General features: G+C 36.2%; 1 protein-coding gene across 1 annotated transcript in view; it reads right to left on the bottom strand.

The window, feature by feature from the left end:
* CD2AP (CD2 associated protein) overlaps window positions 1-20029 on the bottom strand; it is a 140592-nt gene that overhangs the window by 42341 nt on the left and 78222 nt on the right. Inside the window, exons 6-10 of the mRNA XM_011282366.3 lie at window positions 11192-11379; window positions 8787-8865; window positions 8294-8388; window positions 6040-6144; window positions 775-811 (exon numbers count right to left, since the gene is read on the bottom strand). Coding sequence (XP_011280668.1) covers window positions 775-811; window positions 6040-6144; window positions 8294-8388; window positions 8787-8865; window positions 11192-11379 — 504 coding nt within the window. The remainder of the gene's footprint in view (window positions 1-774; window positions 812-6039; window positions 6145-8293; window positions 8389-8786; window positions 8866-11191; window positions 11380-20029) is intronic.

Here is a 20029-nt window from a genome sequence, read left to right as displayed (position 1 = left end):
TGTGAAAAAGTGGAATAACTAATTAGGTCAATATATTAAGTATTATATTCTTTTAATTTTTAAAAATTTTTGTTTTTGAGAGACAGAATATGAGTGGGGGAAGGGTAGAGAGAGGGGGAGACACAGAATCCAAAGCAGGCTCCATGCTCTTAGTTGTCAGCACAGAGCCCAACATGGGGCTTGAACCTACAAACTGCAAGATCATGACCTGAGCAGAAGTTGGACGCTTAACCAACTGACCCACACAGGTGCCCCTGAAGTATACTATTCTAAATGCATTTAAACTTGGTCAATTTTCTTAATTAGAAATGACAGGGGCACGTGGGTGGCTCAAAGTGTCCCTCTCTTGATTTCGGCTCAGGTCATGATCTCACGGTTCGTGGGTTCGAGCCCCACATCAAGCTCTGCACAGTGCAGAGCCTGCTTGGGATTCTCTATCTCTCCCTCTTTTCTCTCTGGCCCTCTCCTGCTTGCTCTCTTTCTCTCTTTCAAGACTAATAAACTTAAATTGTGTGTGTGGGGGGGGGAAATATGACAAGTCATAACTAAAGTATACAAATTATTTTTAACATCCTATTGTATACAATTTATACTTAAAAAATACAGACAATGCATGTGAACACTCAATTTTTATGTATTTCTAGAATTTGTATATATTACATCATATTTGGTTTTTGCTCATATAAATAAATGGTTTACTTAAAATCCAATTTCACCATTTTATAACTTGAAAATATGAAAAACAGCAAACTGAATAATGTGCTTCCTACATACCTGGACCCTTAGCAGGAGGTGGTGGTTTCTTTGGTTTCTATTAAAATAACAATGGTAAAAATATGTGAATACTTACATCTTACATATGCTTAAGATAACTTCTGATCATTAATAATCTAAATTATATGAGTATCTGTTATAAAATAGTAAGATCTTAACAACCAAAAGGCCACTGACAAAAAATTTATTCTATTAGAACAAATGCCTTCTTGATCAAAATTCAAATATGTCAAAACTTACCAGTGATTATGATAAATCTAAAAAATGTTAATGATAATCAGGGGCACCTGGGTGGCTCAGACGACTAAGCATCCAACTTTGGCTCAGGTCATGATCTCATAATTTCTGAGTTCAAGCCCCACGTCAGGCTCCCTCCTTTAGGCACGGAGCCTGTTTTGGATGCTCTGACTCCCTCTCTGCTCCTCCCCTACTCTTTCTCTCTCTCTCTAAAATAAAGAAGCATTAAAAAAATCATAATGATAATCAAAAATATTCATTATTGCCTCCCCTACTTTAAGATTCCAAGGCACAATTTTACCTCTCTTTAACAGCTGAGTACTGGGGAAAAGGAGAGAAGAGACTGTTTTTAAAACAAACAACAACAACAAAAAAGAGTCACCTAATAAATATATCTAGCTTATACTCTCGATTCTTCAGAACTCTCAAAGAGAAGATTCAAGGAAAAAGCCTGTTTTTCTTCAATTTATTCAAATTTGTTGGGTTTAGCATTTATTCATTTTTAAGACTTAATGACATCAAAAACTTGAGACATGTGAATCAGGTTTTCCCAAATTAAAATTAACTGATAGTGCTGTATGAACACCAAATAAGCCCTCCCAAATAATGTGTTCCCTGGGTATAAAAATAAAGCACCCGGAAGGCTGAATACTGAATGAAATCGAGCAAAAGAAGGGCCTCAGACAGCATTAACCCATAGAGTAACCTCTAGTGATTCACTTAACTACATAAAGACTGCAAAGTTTGGAAATTTCAACATTGGCTTAAATAAAATCCAGCAGACCATCTTGCTCTCAGTGTCTGCTCTCCAATTCCATTAGAAAAGGAGCAAGGAGGCAGTCCAAGATGATGGAATAGGAAGACTCTGAACTGACCTTCTCTCATGGACACGATAAAACTACACCTACATACAGAGCAATTCTTCCTTAAAACTTGAGGGTGGACTGAACAGCTTCTGTACAACAAACAACAGAGGGACCACAGAGAGAACAGTAGGAGACAAGGTAACAACACAAAACACACCCCAGATGTAAGGACTTGCAGTAGGGGGTATCATTGAGGGTCCCAAGCAGACACACCTGCCCTGGAGCACAGAAACAAAAGAGCAATTTAAAGAGCAACTAGACTATAAGTGAAGACCATAGAGCTTCTGCCAAATGGTGGAAGGAACTGCCAGAACTCTCTCCAGGGTCGGAGATGCCTGAAATTGCCACTATTTCTTTCCCAACGCTCTACTTTGACAGTGCCAATGAAAGCAGAGTCCAGGCACTCTTGCTGGCCTATTAAAACTGCCCCAGCAAGTCCCAGGCCCCTAACCCAGATCAGCTTTCCCACCAAGACAGCCTATTGCCTTTGCCAGCCCCAGCTCTAGCCATCCCAACAAGGTGGCCCTGGAAGCTCCAGCATACCCCAGGCCTGCACACAACAGCTCAAGCCCTCCCGCCCGTGTGGCCCTGGCACAGAGTACATTGGAATGCCTGGTCCCATGTCCACACCAGCTCAAGTCATACACCAACGAGTCCGCGCCAGCTCTAGCCGCAGCCATCCTGCCCATGTGACCCATTGTAGCAAGCCCCAGGGCAACCCTAACTCACGCCTACTCCAGCTCCAGCTGCCCAACCAAATCCTGTTGGCATACACAATAAACAAAGGGGACACTGCTACATAAGGCCACTCCTTCAAGACCAAGAGTTAGCTGTTCTGCCAAATTTACAGACACAAATGCAGAAAGACAAACAACATAAGGAAACAGAATGTTCAAAACAAGAGAACAACATAAAACCTCAGAAAAAAAAACCCTAATAGAGGTAATTAATTTACTTGATAAGCAATTCAAAGTAATGGTCATAAAGATGCTTGCTCAACTTAGAAGAATGAAGAAATACAGTAAGAACCTTAACAAAGCGGTAGAAAATATAAGAAGGTACCAAAAAGCAGTCAGAGCTGAAAATTTCAATAACTGAACTAAGAAATACACTAGAGGACATCAACAGATTAGAGCATACGGAAGAATGGATCGCCTGAATGGAAGATAGAATAGTGGAAATCACCCAATCAGAACAGCAAAAGAAGAAAGAATTTTTAAAAAATGAGAATAGTTTAAGAGACTTCAGAAATGACAATAATTGTACTAACATTCACATTGTAGGGGGTTCAGAAGGATAAAAATAAGAGACAGAAAATCTGTTTGAAGAAATAATGGCTACAAACATCCTTAACCTAGTAAAGGAAAGACATCCATGTCCAGGAAGTACAGAGAGTTCCAAACAAGATGAAACCAAAGAGAGCCATACAAAGATATATTATAATTAAAATGCCAAAAGTTAGGGGCACCTGTGTGGCTCAGTCAGTTAAGTGTCCAACTTCAGTTCAGGCCATGAACTGACAGTACGGAGACTGGAGCCTTCTTCAGTCTCTGTCTCCCTCTCTCTCTGTCCCTCTCTCTCCCTCCCTCCCTTTCTCTCTCTCTCTCTCTCTCTCTCTCTCTCTCTCTCTCTCTCTCTCTCAAAAACAAACAGTAAAAAAAAAAAATTAATAAGAAATAAATTCCAAAGACTGAAATCATAACAAGTATCTTTGCCAACCCCAACGGTATGAAATTAGAAATTAACTGCAAGAAGAAACCTGGAAAAGCACAAACATATGGAGACTAAACAATACTACTAAACAATCAATGGGTCAACAAAGAAATCAAAGAGAAAATAAAAAACTATGTTGAAACAAATGAAAAATAGAAACACAACTTTCAAACCTATAGAACACATCAAAAGCAGTTCTAACAGACAAGTTTATAGCAATCTCAAGAAATATGAAAATTCCCAAATAAACAGTATTAATTTACATGTAAAGAAACTAGAAAAAGAACAAAACCCCAAGTAAGGAGAACAAAGACCAAAGCAGAAATAAAATGAAACAGAGATTGAAAAACAGACAAGATCAATGAAATTAAAAGCAGATTACTGAAAAGATAAACAAAATCAATAAACCTCTAGTCAAAATCATGAAGAGAAAAAGACAGGACCCAAATAAATAAATTAAACACGAGAAGCTATAACTGACACGATAAAAATATAAAGGATCCTAAGAAATTAGTACAATTACATGCCAACAAATCGGCAAACACAGAAGAAATGGATAATCATGATAACCACATAAAAAGTATGATTCTAGAAATGTATCCATTTCTTCTGGGTTCCAAGACTTGATTACAAAAAAATAATAAATAGACCGATTACAAATAATAAAATTCAATCAGTAATTTTAAAACTCCCAGAAACAAAGGTCCAGGACCAGAGAGCTTCACAGATGAATTCTACCAACATTTAAAGAGTTAGTAACTATCCTTCTCAAATTATTCCAAAAAATCGAAGAAGAAGGAATGCTTCCAAACTCATTTTACGAGGCCAGCATTACCCTGATATCAAAACCAGACAGATATCACACACACAAAAAGAAAATTACAGGCAATATCCCTGGTGAATATAGATGTAAAAATCGCCAACAAAATATCAGCAAAATGAATTGAACAATATGTCAAAAGGATCATATACCATGATCAAGTGGGACTTATTTCAGGGATGCAAGAATGACTCAACATTTGCAAATCAATCAACATAACACACCATTTTAACAAAATGAAGGATAAAAATCATATCATCTTAACAGATGCAGAAAGACCGTTTAAAAAAATACAATATCCATTTATAAAAACTCTCTCAACAAAGTGGGTATAGAAGGAATGTACATCAAAACCATAAAGTCCATACATGACAAACCCACAGTTAACATCATACTCAATGGTGAAAAGCTAAAAGGCTTTCCTCTAGGATCAGGAATAAGACAAGGACTCCCCCATGCTTATTCAACATAGTACTAGAAACCTTGGCCATAGCAATTAGGCAAGAAAAAGAAAAGCATCCAAATTGGAAAGGAAGAAGTAAAACTGTTCACTACTGGAAGATAATATATTATATATAGATGATGTATACATACACAATGGAATACTCCTCAGCCATTAAAAGAATGAAATCTTACCATTTGTGACAACACAGATGGACCTACACAATAATATACTAAGTGAAATAAGTCAGACAGTAATGACAATACTGTATGATTTCACTTATATGTGGAATCTAAAAAACAAGACAAATGAATAAACAAAACAGAAATAGACTCCCATAGACATAGGAAACAAACTCCTGGTGACCGTAAGGGAGAAGGTGAAATAGGGAGCAGATAAAATAAGATTAAGGGGAGTAAGAAGTACAAACTTCCAGTTATAAAATAACTAAGTCATGGGGCTGTAATGAACAACATAGAGAATATAGTCAACAATGTTATAATAACTTTGTATGGTGATAGATGATAACTAGACTTATCACGGGTGCCATTTTGTAGTATATAAAAATATCTAAACCTTATGATCTACAGTACCTAAAACCAATAGGACACTGTATGTAATTATACTTCAGTCAATCAATCAATCCTCAATTAGATCCATTCTTCCACGGGGGAAAAAGGGATCAAGTTGCAGAAAAGCAAAAGATCACTGATGAATGACTCAGCCTCACTTTATTCACTGTAAGAAGTGAGACAGAGGTCTTAAGTCTTGTAAGAAAGCAAAGACTGCCTCTTACCCTCCCAAAAATGCACTACAGAGTAATATAGTAAGATTAACAGTTCCTTAAAATAAGATTTTCAACAAAAGTACAATTAAAGTATAAATTGTTCCAGGCAAGTGTTAATTTGTCTAACTAGTATGAGAGACTTTTTTCTTTAAATTATAATAAAGTAATGAAGTCTAAGGTTACTTTTCAATATAGTCAGTGGGGAAAGAAAACCTGAAATAAAGCACAGAACTGAAACATTCTTTTGTTTTACTACAGCTCAAATCAATTTTACCTGAATATATAAACTGGAAACCGCCTCATAAAGTTGTTCAGTAATAATGCAAACAAAACTGTTTGTAAAGAAATACTGGCCAAAGGTTCATTAAACAGTTATCATCATTGAAAAACAAAAGCTTACTGGGAAGTCTTTATCCAGTTCATTTATCTGAATAGCAAAATTATCTGGAAATACTCCTTCTCTCCCATTAAGTTCACCCTTCCACCAGCCAGTTTCTCCAGTCTCCTATAATGCAAATGAAAAATCAAATAATTACATTAATTTTATATTATTTAAATATATATTTACTTATTAAACATTATATAAACTTATTTATATAAATACTATAAACTATACACAAGTATTATATTTAAAATTGAAATATAATAATAAATATAACATTCACAATGCAAAATATTATATAATATTAATAATAGGTGTTATCTTTAAATAAGAAAAAAGTTCACAACAAAATATAAAAATACTGAATTCCATTATTTTCACAAGAAAAAAAAAAGGGTTGGGGAGCCCGGGTGGGTCAGCTGGTTGAATGTCTGACTGTGGCTCAGGTCATGATATCACAGTTTGTGGGCTCGAGCTCAGAGCCTGGAGCCTGCTTCAGATTCTATGTCTCCTTCCCACCCCTCCCCAACTCCTACTCACATTGTTTCTCTCTCTCAAAAATAAACATTAAAAAAAAATTTTTTTTTACGAAAAAGAAAAAAAAAGTTAAACAGATCATAAGGTCCTCCCTAAAAAGCAAATATTACCCATACATTACTTCCAGCAGTAGTTATAAAATTGGGATTTTTTTTTTAATGAGTCAAAAATTTTAGGGGCACCTGGGTGGCTCAGTTGGTTAAGCATCAACTTTGGCTCAGGTCATGATCTCACGGCTTGTGAGTTCGAGTCTTGCATCGGGCTCTGTGCTGACAGCTCAGAGCCTGGAGCCTGCTTCAGATTCTGCGTGTCCCTCCCTCTCTGTCCCTCCCCACTCACGCTCTATGTCTCTCTCTCTCAAAAATGAATAAACTAAAAAATAAATAAAAAACAAATGAGTCAAATAATTTTAAAATTTGGTTTATGAGGATAAAAGGTTTTCAGCGAAGAGAAAGGACAAAGTGCTGAGAAGAGGGTGGACAGAGAATATGACTTTCTAACCTGTATCTTACTTAACATTCTTAACACTTTATATACCAAAACACAATCATATTATTCATTTCTCTAGAAATTAACAAGTTATTCTACAATTCCTTCTAAATACCACCTGGCCATGAGAAATAAGGTGCAACCAGTCCAAAACTGTATGGATATTAAAAATTACATATACTAAACCATCCGATAACAAAGTCAATTTAAGACAAGGGAAAATTTTTCAGAAATTGTGCTATACAGTCATTAACAAAAACTGTATTTTATTTATAGTTTTCTTCTATTACGGATAGTTACAGGGGCACCTGTGCGGCTGAGTCAGTTGAGCATCTGACTTCAGCTCAGGTCGTGATCAAGCGGTTTGTGAGTTTGAGCCCCACATCAGTCTCACTGCTGTCAGTGCAGAGCCCCCTCTCTCTGCCACTCCCTCGCTTGCACTCTCTCAAAAATAAAACAATAACAACAACAAAAAATAGTTAAAGGATTCTGCCCAGACCCAAATACTCCTGGGTTTTCCTTTTCTTTTTCCATAATTCATTCTAAGTTATAAAACTACTTAACTCTTTGAAATAGCTGCATCATTTTCCAAACACAGTATGGTCTCATAAACGTCTACAATATTGATGGAATTGTTTCCCTATTCATTTTTTTTTTTAATTTTTAAAGTTTATTTTTGAGAGAAAGAGAGAGAGGGAGAGAGAGTGTGGGTGTGAGGGAAGGGCAGAGAGAGAGAGAGAGAGAGAGAGAGAGAGAGAGAGAGAGAGGAAGAACATAATCCCAACCATGCTCCCCTGTTGTCAGTGTAGAGCCAGATGCAGAGCTCTATCCGATCCCATGAACCATGAGATCATGACCTGAGCTGAAATCAAGAGTCAGACACTTAAACGACTGAGCCATCCAGGGGCCCCATTCTTTTTCTTGTTATATTAGAAACGATACAAAAAGCATTAGATGCAAAAAAAATGTAATGGGGTAAACTAGGAAGTGAGAACAGAAACTTAGAGGAGCTGGGGCTAGAGAGAAAATATAACAGGATGGCAAAAGTAATCCCCAAAACATCAATTATTATACAAACAGACAATAAAAATCTACTCAAAACAAACTTTCTGAGAATTTACTATGTGTCATGTTCTCAGGACACAGAACCAAGACAAAATCCCAGCTCCTCCAGAGCTTACATTGTAGGGGAAATAGAAGAATGAATAAATTAAATAATTCACCAAACACCTGACAAGTATCTTACCTTACTTATCAAGTGGATTATCTCTCCCTCTTTAAAAGAAAGCTCATCTTCATTAGTACCTTCATAGGCAAATAATGTTCTACAATATTCCTTAGCTAAAATAAACAAAGTAAATAATGCAGATTAAATAAATTGGTTCTTTTAACAATACTTATTAAGCCTCTACTTTGTGTTAAAAAAAGTACACTAGAAGCTGTTAAAGATGAATTTAATAATGTCGGCCGACACTATATACTGAATTAAGTAACAATTTCATTAATTCATACTTTCAAATAGTTCCTAGTGCTAATATGTTCTAGGCGCTGGTTCTAACTGTAGGGAGATACATCAGTGAACAAAGCACACTGAACTCTTTGACCCTGCAGTGCTTACCTCTAGTAGGCTCTAATACTCTGATCAAGTAGTACAGTGTTGATACACAGTTTCAAAAAAATCTAATAATACATTTGAGCATGCTTCTTTCCCAACATGAAAATTTTATTCAAAAATTTACCTTTAATTTTACTCTCCGTGTCTGTTTTTGTTATCTCCACACTCTGAGTTTTGGATCCTACTGACTGTATAATTAAGGGCTAGAAAAGAAAAGGACGGTATCAACTATTTTAAGTGAGAATTAAGATAACAGTATTAAACAAAATTTTCATTTGCAGTAAGCAGCCTTCCCTAATGGTACTTATAGCCAGGTTAGTAATGTGACTGAAAAGACAGAGATAACAAAACTACTGAAATGATAGCTCAGAACTTCAAATTTTTAAAACTTCCTATCTTAAGAATAATACACATTCTGATACCCATAATACCCATAAGTGTCACTTAATGTTAAACCTCCAAAATAAATAAAAATAATAGCACCTGAAAATGTACTGAGTAGGAACTCCTTAGCTAAACACTTTACATACCTTATAACTTAATCCTCTGAATAATCTATATAAAGTAAGCATTATTATTCGTTCCTCTTACAGACTAGGAAGCAGTTAAGAAACCTGCCCACCGTAACAGTAATTTAGTAGTGGAGCCTGGATTTGAACCTAGGAAGTCTGACTCTAGAAAGTGGGCTTTTAAACCACAGCACTAAACTTCCCTAGGATGAGACAGAGAAAAAAAAAAAAAAAAAAAAAAGGTCTTTATACTTCATTGCTGCTATCTGAATGAAAACACCTAGGTAATGTTACAACCCTTACAACTATAGTCAGTAGAAAATTTTACATTGTAATTGACTAAAGTAAGTCCTTCATACTAGTGTTTTCCTTGACTTCTCTCCCCAGAAAGAACATTACTTTTGACCTTAGCTTTCATTAGTTAAAAATCTAAATATACTACTAACTTACCTATCACTGTGTGTTCTGTTTCTCTTTTAAGATACTTTAATTTTTCACAAGTCTAACCATCATTTCTTCTAATCTGATATCAATCACCTACAAATATAGCAAATGTGCTCTCTATCAATTCCTGGACCAGTGATCAAAAGCAAGGCTTGCAAGGCTCTCAAATAGGGTGATATTTGAGAGGACTCTCACTAACAGTTACTCTTGAGTAGTGAACATTGTAAGTGGCAACTGAAAGAGTATTAGTGTAATCATTAACTAAATAAAATTATTCGTTATGAATCATAAGCTTTAAAGTTAGAAAGGAGCCCCAGATTATCTAATGTCCTTCATAATGCAAACAGTGCTTCTCCAGCATCCCTGGCTATTATATGGCTGGCTATACAGCACCATTCCAAAAGCCACAAGAATTCCAATCTTTACCTTGAATCAAGGTATCAAAACCAAGAACCAATTAGGCCCCATAATCTTACTGCCAGACAGTCTCAGAGCTAGGAGAGGGTAGGGTAGAAAGTACAAGTTCTCTTTCCTGAACCCAAATCATTATTACATGAAAATATATGTAGCAAACTGGGAAAGAAAAAACATGTGGAAACTAACCATTTTAGAAGAAAACTTGAGAAGATATTTCACCAACCAAATCAGTCTAATTAGTGAAATATAGCAGAACTAGGTAAGTAAATACTGAAATACTTTCAACTCTTAAAACTTAAATACAGACATAGAACTGAGAACTAAAATGAAACAATGCCCTAAAAGTCAACAGGAAAACCTCCTAACTGAAGTACTCAATCTGTACCTCTAAGGTGTGAACCTCAAAGAACAGCCTTGAAATTCATGTTCTAAAAATTGTAGCTCTTTTCCCCCAAAACAAAACGTTATTAGTTTATTTCAAAATCTGTTACTAAAGGGGTGCCTGCATGGCTTGGTTAGAGGATCGTACGGCTCTTGATGTCGGGGTTGTGAATTAAAACCCAACACCTGGTGGGAGATTACTCAAATAAATAAAACTTAAAAAAAAAATCTTTGAAACCTATTATTAGATGTTATAATTTATGGTACATTCATTTTGATTTATTTCATAATGCCATCAAAATGCTAATGAAAAACAAAGTTCTCCATACATTTAGAGGAGAAGCAAATTTCACCACTGCCAACAATTCAGAGGAGAGTTAAGTAGTGCCTAATTAACTTAATACCTCATTGTGAATCCATTTTAAAATGACCCATTTTAGGCCTATTTCAAATTTAAAGAAAAAGTATGTAATTTTAGCTTTAAAAGGCAAAAAACAAAACAAAACAAAAAAACTCCTGCCCTTTCCATTTTTACCTATGGTAACTAAAAACTTAGAAAAGTTGGTATTAATACCAATAAACATTCTCATTTTATAAGAATCAAACATAAACATTAATCAGTGTAATGCTGAAAACAGTTTCTCACAGTCGTCTCAATCATAACCAATTATTAGCAATCTCAAAAAAGGGTGTGTAACAGAGTTGCAAACTGACTTAAACCTTAAAAAGTGCTTCATGAGAGAGTTAAGTAGAGTTAATCTAAGTTCACCATTATTACCTTTTCTGTTTTCTTTTCTTCTGCTTCACTGCCAGATGTTCTCGTCCTCAGTTTCACAGAGCCTTCTTTAAAAATGTCTCCAAACCCAATTCCTCGAATTTTCTTTGGCTGTGTGACTGATCCCAGTGCAGCCTCATTCCCACTGCCCAGAGACGCTGAGGGTGAGGTAGGCCCAGCAAAAACATTTTCTGAAAGAATAATTTGCTTTTGAAGAATGCAGAATTACAAAGATCGTTGATATTCCCCTCCCATATTGTTTACATCCTATGACTAATTAAAAATGATAAAATAAAGTTAAATGACAGAGTACGAAAATATCCAAAAAAGTAAGATTCGCTTATACTGCATTTTTTGGATACTGTTTAAGATGGTATCAGTTTTAGGTATATTCAGTTAGTAAAATGCTAATTAAGAAGTGTAGGGGGCGCCTGGGTGGCTCCGTTGGTTGAGCGTCTGACTTCAGCTCAGGCCGTGATCTCACGGTTCAGCTGGTGAGTTCAAGCCCTGCACAGGTTCTCTGCTGTCAGGCTGTCAGCGTAAAGCCTGGTTCTGGTTCAGACCCTCTGTCTCCCTCTCGGCCCCTCCCCCACTTGCACTCTCCTAAAAATAGACAAATATTTTTTAAAAAAAGATTAAATGCTTGATAGGATTCAGTATTTTCTGTGAAGACTTTTGATAATGAATTCAAATTTCTTCATATGCTACTCAGACTTTGTATTACTTCTATTTGTTGAGAAGTTGTACTATTCAAGGAATTTGTACATCTAAGTTATCAAATTCATGAGTATATTTTTTCATTATCCCTTTAATGTCTGATCTGTGGTGACATTCACATCTGGTTATTAATCAGACAGTAATATTTTCTTTTTTCTTCAATCAGTCATTAGACCTTTATCAATTTTGTATCTTTTCAAAAAACTCAACTGTTGAACTTGATCTTCTTGAATGTTGGCTTGTTTTTTATTTCATAGTTTCTTGCTCTCATTTCCTGCTCCAAATTATTTCAGGTTTACTTTGCTCGTCTTTTATTGATTTCAGATAAAAACTTAGATCATAGGGGGCGCCTGGGTGGCGCAGTCGGTTAAGCGTCCGACTTCAGCCAGGTCACGATCTCACGGTCCGTGAGTTCTGGGCTGATGGCTCAGAGCCTGGAGCCTGTTTCCGATTCTGTGTCTCCCTCTCTCTCTGCCCCTCCCCCGTTCATGCTCTGTCTCTCTCTGTCCCCAAAAATAAATAAACGTTGAAAAAAAAATTAAAAAAAAAACTTAGATCACGGACATTAGTTTTTTCTTTTCTAGTATTAGCATTGAAAGCAATAAATTTCTCCATAGGTGCTGTTTTACCTGCATTCCACAAATTTTGATTGTTTTCATTTTTTTCATTTGAAAAACCAGTTTTTTCCCTCACAATTTCTTCTTTGACCCACAGGTTACTTACAAATATTGTTTAGTTTCCAAGTAACTGAGGATTTCCCAAATATCTATTACTAAAATAATTCCATTCTATTCACAAAACCTACTTCATAGGACTTGAAATCTTTTAAGTTTTCTGAGACTTCTTTGATGCCCAAACATTAAGGGTGTATCTGGTAATATTCCATGTACTCTTCAAAGGAATGTGTATTCTCTTACCAGGTTAACTATCCATAAACGTCAGATCCACTTATTTGATTATTCGAGTTTTCTACATCATCACTAATTTCTATCAATTAATGAGAGAAGCATGTTCAAATCTATGTGTGGATTTGCCTGTTTCAGTTCTGGCAGTCTCTGTCTCATGTACTTTGAAGTTCTGGTATTAGATTACACATATAGGGGTGCCTGGGTGGCTTAGTCAGTTAAGCATCTGACTCTTGATTTCGGCTCAGGTCACTTCACAGTCGTGAGATCGAGTCCCACATCAGGTTCTGCACTGAGTATGGAACCTGCTTGGGATTCTCTCTCCCCCCACCTTTCCCTTCCCCTCCCCTGCTCTCTCTCAAAATAAATAAACATTTTTTTTTTAAATAATGCAGTTTTAGAATTGTTACATAATTTTTATGAATTGACTCTACCATTATGAAATGTTCCTTTTTATCCCTGGTAATATATTTTTTTCCTGAAATACACTTTGACATTAATGTAACCATTCTAGATTTCTTATGCTTTGCACTGAATTCCCTTTTTCTTCTTTCGTTTAACCAGTACCTTAATATTCCAAGTGAGCTTCTGGTAGGAAGCATATTAAGCATATTATCCAGTCAACTGCCTTTTCAATTAGAGTTTTTAGAGAATTTAATTTTCATGTAATCACTGATGTGGTTTAAATCCATTATCTTGCTATTTGTTTTCTGTTTACCCAGTTGATCTTTGTTCCTTTCTCTCTCTTTTTGTTTTGGGGTTTTTGTTTTTGTTTTTTGCTTTAACAATAGACTTTTGTTTTTTTCATTTTGGGAGTTTAGAAGCCAGATCAGTGCTGGCATGTTGGGTTCTGGTGAGATCTCTCTTCCTGACTTACAGATGGCTGCCTTCTCACTGTGCCCTCATATGACCTTTCCTCAGTATGTGCACATAGTGACAGTGGGCTCTGTTGTCTCCTTTTTTATTAAGATATAACTGACATATAACACTGTATTAGTTTTAGGTGTACAAATAATGATTCCATACATGTATGTGTGTGTGTGTGTGTGTGTGTGTGTGTACAGTGAAACGATCACCAGTCTTAATTAACATCCATCACCATACAGTTATAAATTTTTTTTCTTATAACGAAAATTTTCAACATCTTCTCTCCTATGAATTTTCAAATATACAATTTTATTAACTACAGTCACCATACTCTGCATTACATCCCCAGAACTTATTTTTATATATAATAAATTTATAAATTTATATATATATGTTTATATATAATTGGAAGTGTGTGCCTTTTGACCACCTTCACCCATTCTGCCCATCCTATACCCCTTGCTTCTGGCAACCACCAATGTTTTCTGTATCTCTAAGTTTAGTGTGTTTTTAGATTCTACATCTAAGTGAGATCATACAGTATGTGTCTTCATCTGTCTGACTTATTTCATTTGTAAGTCATCCATGACTTATTTCGCTTATAAGTTTTATCCATGTTGATGCAAACAGTAAGATTTCTTTATATTCTGTGGCTGAATAATATTCCATTGTGTATATATAACGTTTTCTTTTTTTAATTTAATGTTGTAGTGGTTTTTTTTTTTTGATAGAGAGCACACACGAGAGTGTGTGCACAAGAGTGCGTAAGCAGGAGAGGAGTAGAGAAAGAAGGAGAGAGAGACTTCCAAGATCAGCGCAGGGCTTGATCTCACAAACTGCAAGATCATGGCCAGAGTTGAAAACCGAGAGTCAGATGCTCAACTGACTGAGCCACCCAGGTGCCCCATAATACATTTTCTTTATCAATTATGTAAATAATGCTGTGATGAACACAAGGGTGCAGATATCTTTTCAAGTTAGTGTATTACTCTTCTTTAGGTAAATGACCATAAGTGGGATTGCTGGATCACATGGTAGTTTTAAGTTTTTGAGGAACCTCCATACTGTCACAGTGGCTGTGCCAATTTACATTCCCACCAACAGTGCAGGTCGCTTCCCTTTTGTCCACATCGTCACAAACACTTCTGGTCTTTTTGATAACAGCCATCTGAACAGGTGTGAGGTGATATTTCATTGTGGTTTCGGTTTGTACTCTGAGTATTAGTGATGTTGAGCATCTTTTCATGTATATATTGGGCATCTGTACATCATCTTTGAAAAAATACCTATTCAGATCCTCTGCCCATTTTTAATGGTTTTTAGTTGGATAAGCTCTCTCTCTCTCTCTATATATATATATACATGTGTGTGTGTGTGTGTGTGTGTGTGTGTGTGTGTGTGTGTGTGTGTATATATATATATATATATATATGGAGATTAATGTCTTCTAAGATAAATGATTTGCAAATATTTTTCTCCCATTCCATAAGCTGCCTTTTCATTCCGTTGATGGGTTCCTTTGCTGTGGAGAAGATTTTTAGATGGATGTAGTCCCATTTGTTCATTTTTGCTTTTGTTGCCTTTGCTTTTGAAGTCCAAAAACTCGTCTCCAAGACTGATGTTAAAGAGCTTACCACCTAGGTTTTCTTCTAGGAGGTTTATGGTTTCAGGTATTTGTTGAAGTCCTTAATCCATTTTGAGCTGATTTTCGTGTCTTTTTTTTTTTAAGTAATTTTTACCACTTCATTTTATTATTTATTAGCTATTCCTCATTGTTTTACTTTCTTAGGGGTTGCTCTAGCTTTATAATATGCCATCTTTAACCCAACAAAATCTACATTCAAATAACACTATACCACTTCACATACAATGGGCACATTTCCATTTCATCTCTTCTGTGTTTAAACTACTATTGTCATACATGCATACCTATATTTTACTTCTACATTATGTTTCCCATGATATATTATTTTGTTTTAAATAGTCAATTATCTTTTAAAGAAATTTAAAAATGGGAAACTTTTATGCTTATCCACATATTTACCTCTATTTTTGTCACTCTTCATTCTGCTTATATAGATACAAGTTCCCATCTAGTATCATTTTGCTTTTTTCCTGGACAATTTGCTTTAATTCTTCTTTAGTAGGATGCATTCTGCTGGTAATGAATTCTCTATTATTCTTTGGCTGAAAACTTTTTTTAAAACAGGTTCCACGCTTGCCCAGTGCACAGCCCAACACGGGGCTTGAACTCAGGACCCTGAGATCAAGACCTGACCTGAGAGTAAGAGTTAAGACACATAACCGACTGAGCCACCCCAGGTGTCCCAGGCTGAAAACTTTTTTACCTCACCTTTATTCTGAAGAGTATTTTCACAAAAATAGGATTGTAGGTTGACCACTTTTCTTCTTCCAACACTTCAAAGATCTCATTCCATTACCTTCCACCATACTTAGTTTCTGATGATTATCTGTGGATTTTTATCTTTTTTATTTTTAAGTTTATTTATTTTTAGAGAGAGAAAGAGAGAGCGGACTTCTGTGTGACACAGGGAGAGAGAGAATCCTAGGCAGGCTCCTTGCTGTCAGCGCAGAACCCGACACAGGGCTCTATCTCATGAACCGTGAGATCATAACCTGAGCGGAAATCAAAAGTTGGATGCTCAACCGACTGAGCCACCTTTCTGTGGATTTTTATCTTAATTCTTCTCTACTTGAAGTGCCTTTTTCCTCTAATTCCTGAAATTTTCCACTTCACTGTTTATTTTTAGCACTTAATTATGATGTGCTTTTACCAGCCCTGGATTGTATGGTTACCCTTTTTGAATTTGTGGATTTATAGTTTGCATCAAATTGGACATATTTTAATATCTTTCTTCAAATATTTTTCCTGACCACCTTCTCTCTCCTCTTTTTCTGTAACTCTAGCTATGTATGTTAGACTCTTTAAAATTATCCCAAGTTTTTTGCAGTCTTTATGCTCTTTGTGCTTCACTTGGGATGGAGTCTACTACTACATTCTCAAGTTCGATCATTTTTTTCTTCGTGCTCTACTGGCAAAATTCCACAAGAAGGAATTCATTTCAGACATTGTGTATTTTGTCTCTAGTAGTCAGTTCCATTTGGTTCTTTTTTTATATCTTCTATTTCCCTCCTCATTAAGCTCACACTTTCGATTACCTCCTTGAGCATGCTGAGCATTTTTTATAGTTATTTTAACATTCTTGTTGCCAACTCCATCATTTGTGGTCCACTTTCTATCAATCAATTTTTCCTCCAAATTGTCACATTTTGCTACTTCTTAGATATATAGCTGGTATTTCATTTTATTCAATGTCAGTGAGTGCTAGATCTTGTTCTAATCCTTTAAAAACCACTGGTTCTCAACCTGGGGTGCTTCTGTACCCCAAGAGATACGTAGAAAGGTCTGGAGATAATTTTGGTTATTATAGCTGAAGAGTGCAACTAATATTCAGCAGGTACAGATCAGAGATGTTTATAAACATTCTACAATGCACTGAACAGACCCCAAAAGCAGAGCTATCCTGCCCAAACGTCATTAGGGACAAAGTTAAGAAACCCTATATTAAAGAAAACTGATCTTTTTCCAGCAAACAGGTATCTGCATACCAGTGTGAAGCTTTTTCAGGGTAGACCTAGAATAGCTGCTATTTGAAAACCCATCTACTCTCACTTCACTCTTCCACTGAGTTACCCATGTATTCAATGAAGTCTCTCAAAACCAAATGGAGAGAATTCAAAAATTTTTGACCTTGTTTAAGTTCTGGGAATTATTCATGTTAATCCCCAGTAATTACTACTCTTCACAAACTGTTCATGTCTAACCTTACCAGGCCGCACCCCATACAATGACAGATTGGTATTCAGCCAAATACTCAAGGTAACTCTGTAATCACATTGCTAGAGCACTTTCACTTTCACTTTCTCTCTCCCTCTCTCCAGGTAATCAGTTCCACAATTCTAACTATCTTGGCTTGGTTGAACTCTAATCTCTAACTCCTCAACAAAACTGACAACCTTCTGTTGAATTTCACTCTTCCTGCACTACAGTCCAAGTATTACCTCCTGGTAGAAATTCAGGACAATGATAGGGTTTTCCTTATTTGCCCTTTTCTCAAGTATCTCATTCCTGTGCTGCCTATTCTCTGAAAATACTTGGGTTTTTTTGTTGTTGTTGTTGTTGTTGTTGTTTTGTTTTGTTTTGAGAGCGAGAGAAAGCACACATGTGAAAAGGGAAGAGTGGCAGAGGGACAGGAGGTGGAGGGGGAGAGAGACAGAGGCGGGGGAGAGAGCAGGGAAGAAGAATCTTAAGCAGGTTCCATGCTCAGGACTAAGCCCAATACGGGGCTCAATCTCATGACCTTGGAATCATGACCTAAGCCGAAATCAAGAGTTGGATGCTCAACCAATTGAGCCATCCAGGCGCCCCTGAAAGTACTTGTTTTCAGTAATTTGTTCAATTTCCCAGTTTTTAAGGTGGGAAAGTAATTCCACACTTACTCCCTCACTGCTAGAACTGTGGTCTAAATATTGTAATATACAGCTTCAATAACTAGCCTATCAGACAAAACAATATTCAGACAGAATAGTATGAGGTACCTACTGAGAGGCCTTTTAAAGTGAAACAATCTATGGTATTAATAAACCATACTCTGATAAATGCAACTTCTTCAAATGATTTTAAGGTGCAATTTCCAGTTTTTAGAATTATGACCAAAAATGAAAATTTTCTTTTAGATTTAGTGACTGTAAACTTTACTGGAGTCCTTAAAGCATGTCATTAAAATAAATGCCTAGATATTAAAAGTATCTAGTACTAATAGATAGGCTGATTGCTTTCACCTCATTGAAAATTGTCAAAACTACTATATTATTAAATCAATGGTTGGAAGGCAGTATAGTATAGCGATAAAGCACATGAACTTTAGAGTCAAACCTTTTTTTTTTTTAATGTTTATTTATTTTTGAGAGACACAGACAGAGCATGAACGGAAGAGGGTCAGAGAGAGGGAGACACAGAATCTGAAGCAGGCTCCAGGCTCAGAGCTGTCAGCACAGAGCCCGACGCGGGGCTCGAACTCACAACCGTGAGATCATGACCTGAGCCGAAGTCAGATGTTTAACCTAATGAGTCACCCAGAAGCCCCACAGAGTCAAACCTGCCTAATTCATATCACCTCCTCTACTATATGTGCCCAGTGTCTTCACCTGTAAAACAAGACTCTTCATAAGACTGCTATGAGGATTAAACTGACTCCTATAAAGTGCTCGACAGTGTCTGGCTCAGTGGCTCTTATTTTTAATCAGTTTAAAGATGTATTACTGAGCACCATTCAAGTTAAGAGACAGCATGATAACACAGAACAAAAAACAAAAGGGAAAACATCTTAAACACAACAAGGAAGAATGGGAGAAGGGGAGAGGAGAAAGGAAGAAAGGTATATGGAGGAGGGGGTTGGGTGTGAACAAGAGGTTTTATAATCAGAGAAAACAGAAATCTTACCAAATGCCTATATACTTCATCTGTCAGACTGTCCTTGAATTGCTAAGCTTGTAGAAAAATTGTACCTACATTTCATGTGTGCCACTGTCAGAAAACGTAACAAGCAAGTAAGTCTTCCTATTAAGCCTAAAACTCTCTCTTCCTTTTGTATTAAATCTCTATAGCAAAAGCCATTTAATGGCTTATACCTCCAAATAAAGTGACTTAAAATAACCAAAAGTCCTAAAATATAATTGTTGGGGGAAAAAAAGGAATCTTTATGTGAGCTGTACTGAGTGCTAAAGAAAAGTAAAACAAAGTAGAAACTTGATGAAAATACAAAGCATTTGATAGAAGCAATCCAAGTTCATTATTTTTTTTATTTTTTATTTTTTTTAGAGAGAGAGCATGTGAACGGGGAAGAGGGACAGAGGGAGAGAGGGAGAATCTTAGGCAGCCACCACACCCAGCATGGAGCCTGACATGGGGCTCAATCCCACAACCCTGGGATCATGACCTACAGAGAAATCAAGAGTTAGACGCTAAACCGACAGAGTCACCCGGGTCCCCCGGCTCACTATTACACATTAAATGGGGAACTAATGTAGAGTATCTTAAAGTAAAACACGTAAACCAAGTAGGACTTAGAATCTAAAGTTGCTAGCATAAATTCCCCCTCTTTTTACTCCAAAGAATATCTTTCAGCATTATTCAAAGATTTTGAAAATAATCCTACATTTCCTAAGAAAATGTTGTGTGTGTTTTAAATAGTTAAAATCTGCATTCCTTAGTTCCTAAAGAGAATCTTCAGAAAGAGCATCTGGCTATACAAAGACTCACAATGTATTA

This window comes from Felis catus, chromosome B2, assembly GCF_018350175.1.
Source record: "Felis catus isolate Fca126 chromosome B2, F.catus_Fca126_mat1.0, whole genome shotgun sequence".
Classification (NCBI taxonomy): Eukaryota; Metazoa; Chordata; class Mammalia; order Carnivora; family Felidae; genus Felis; species Felis catus.
This window is presented reverse-complemented; position numbering and strand designations above follow the sequence as displayed.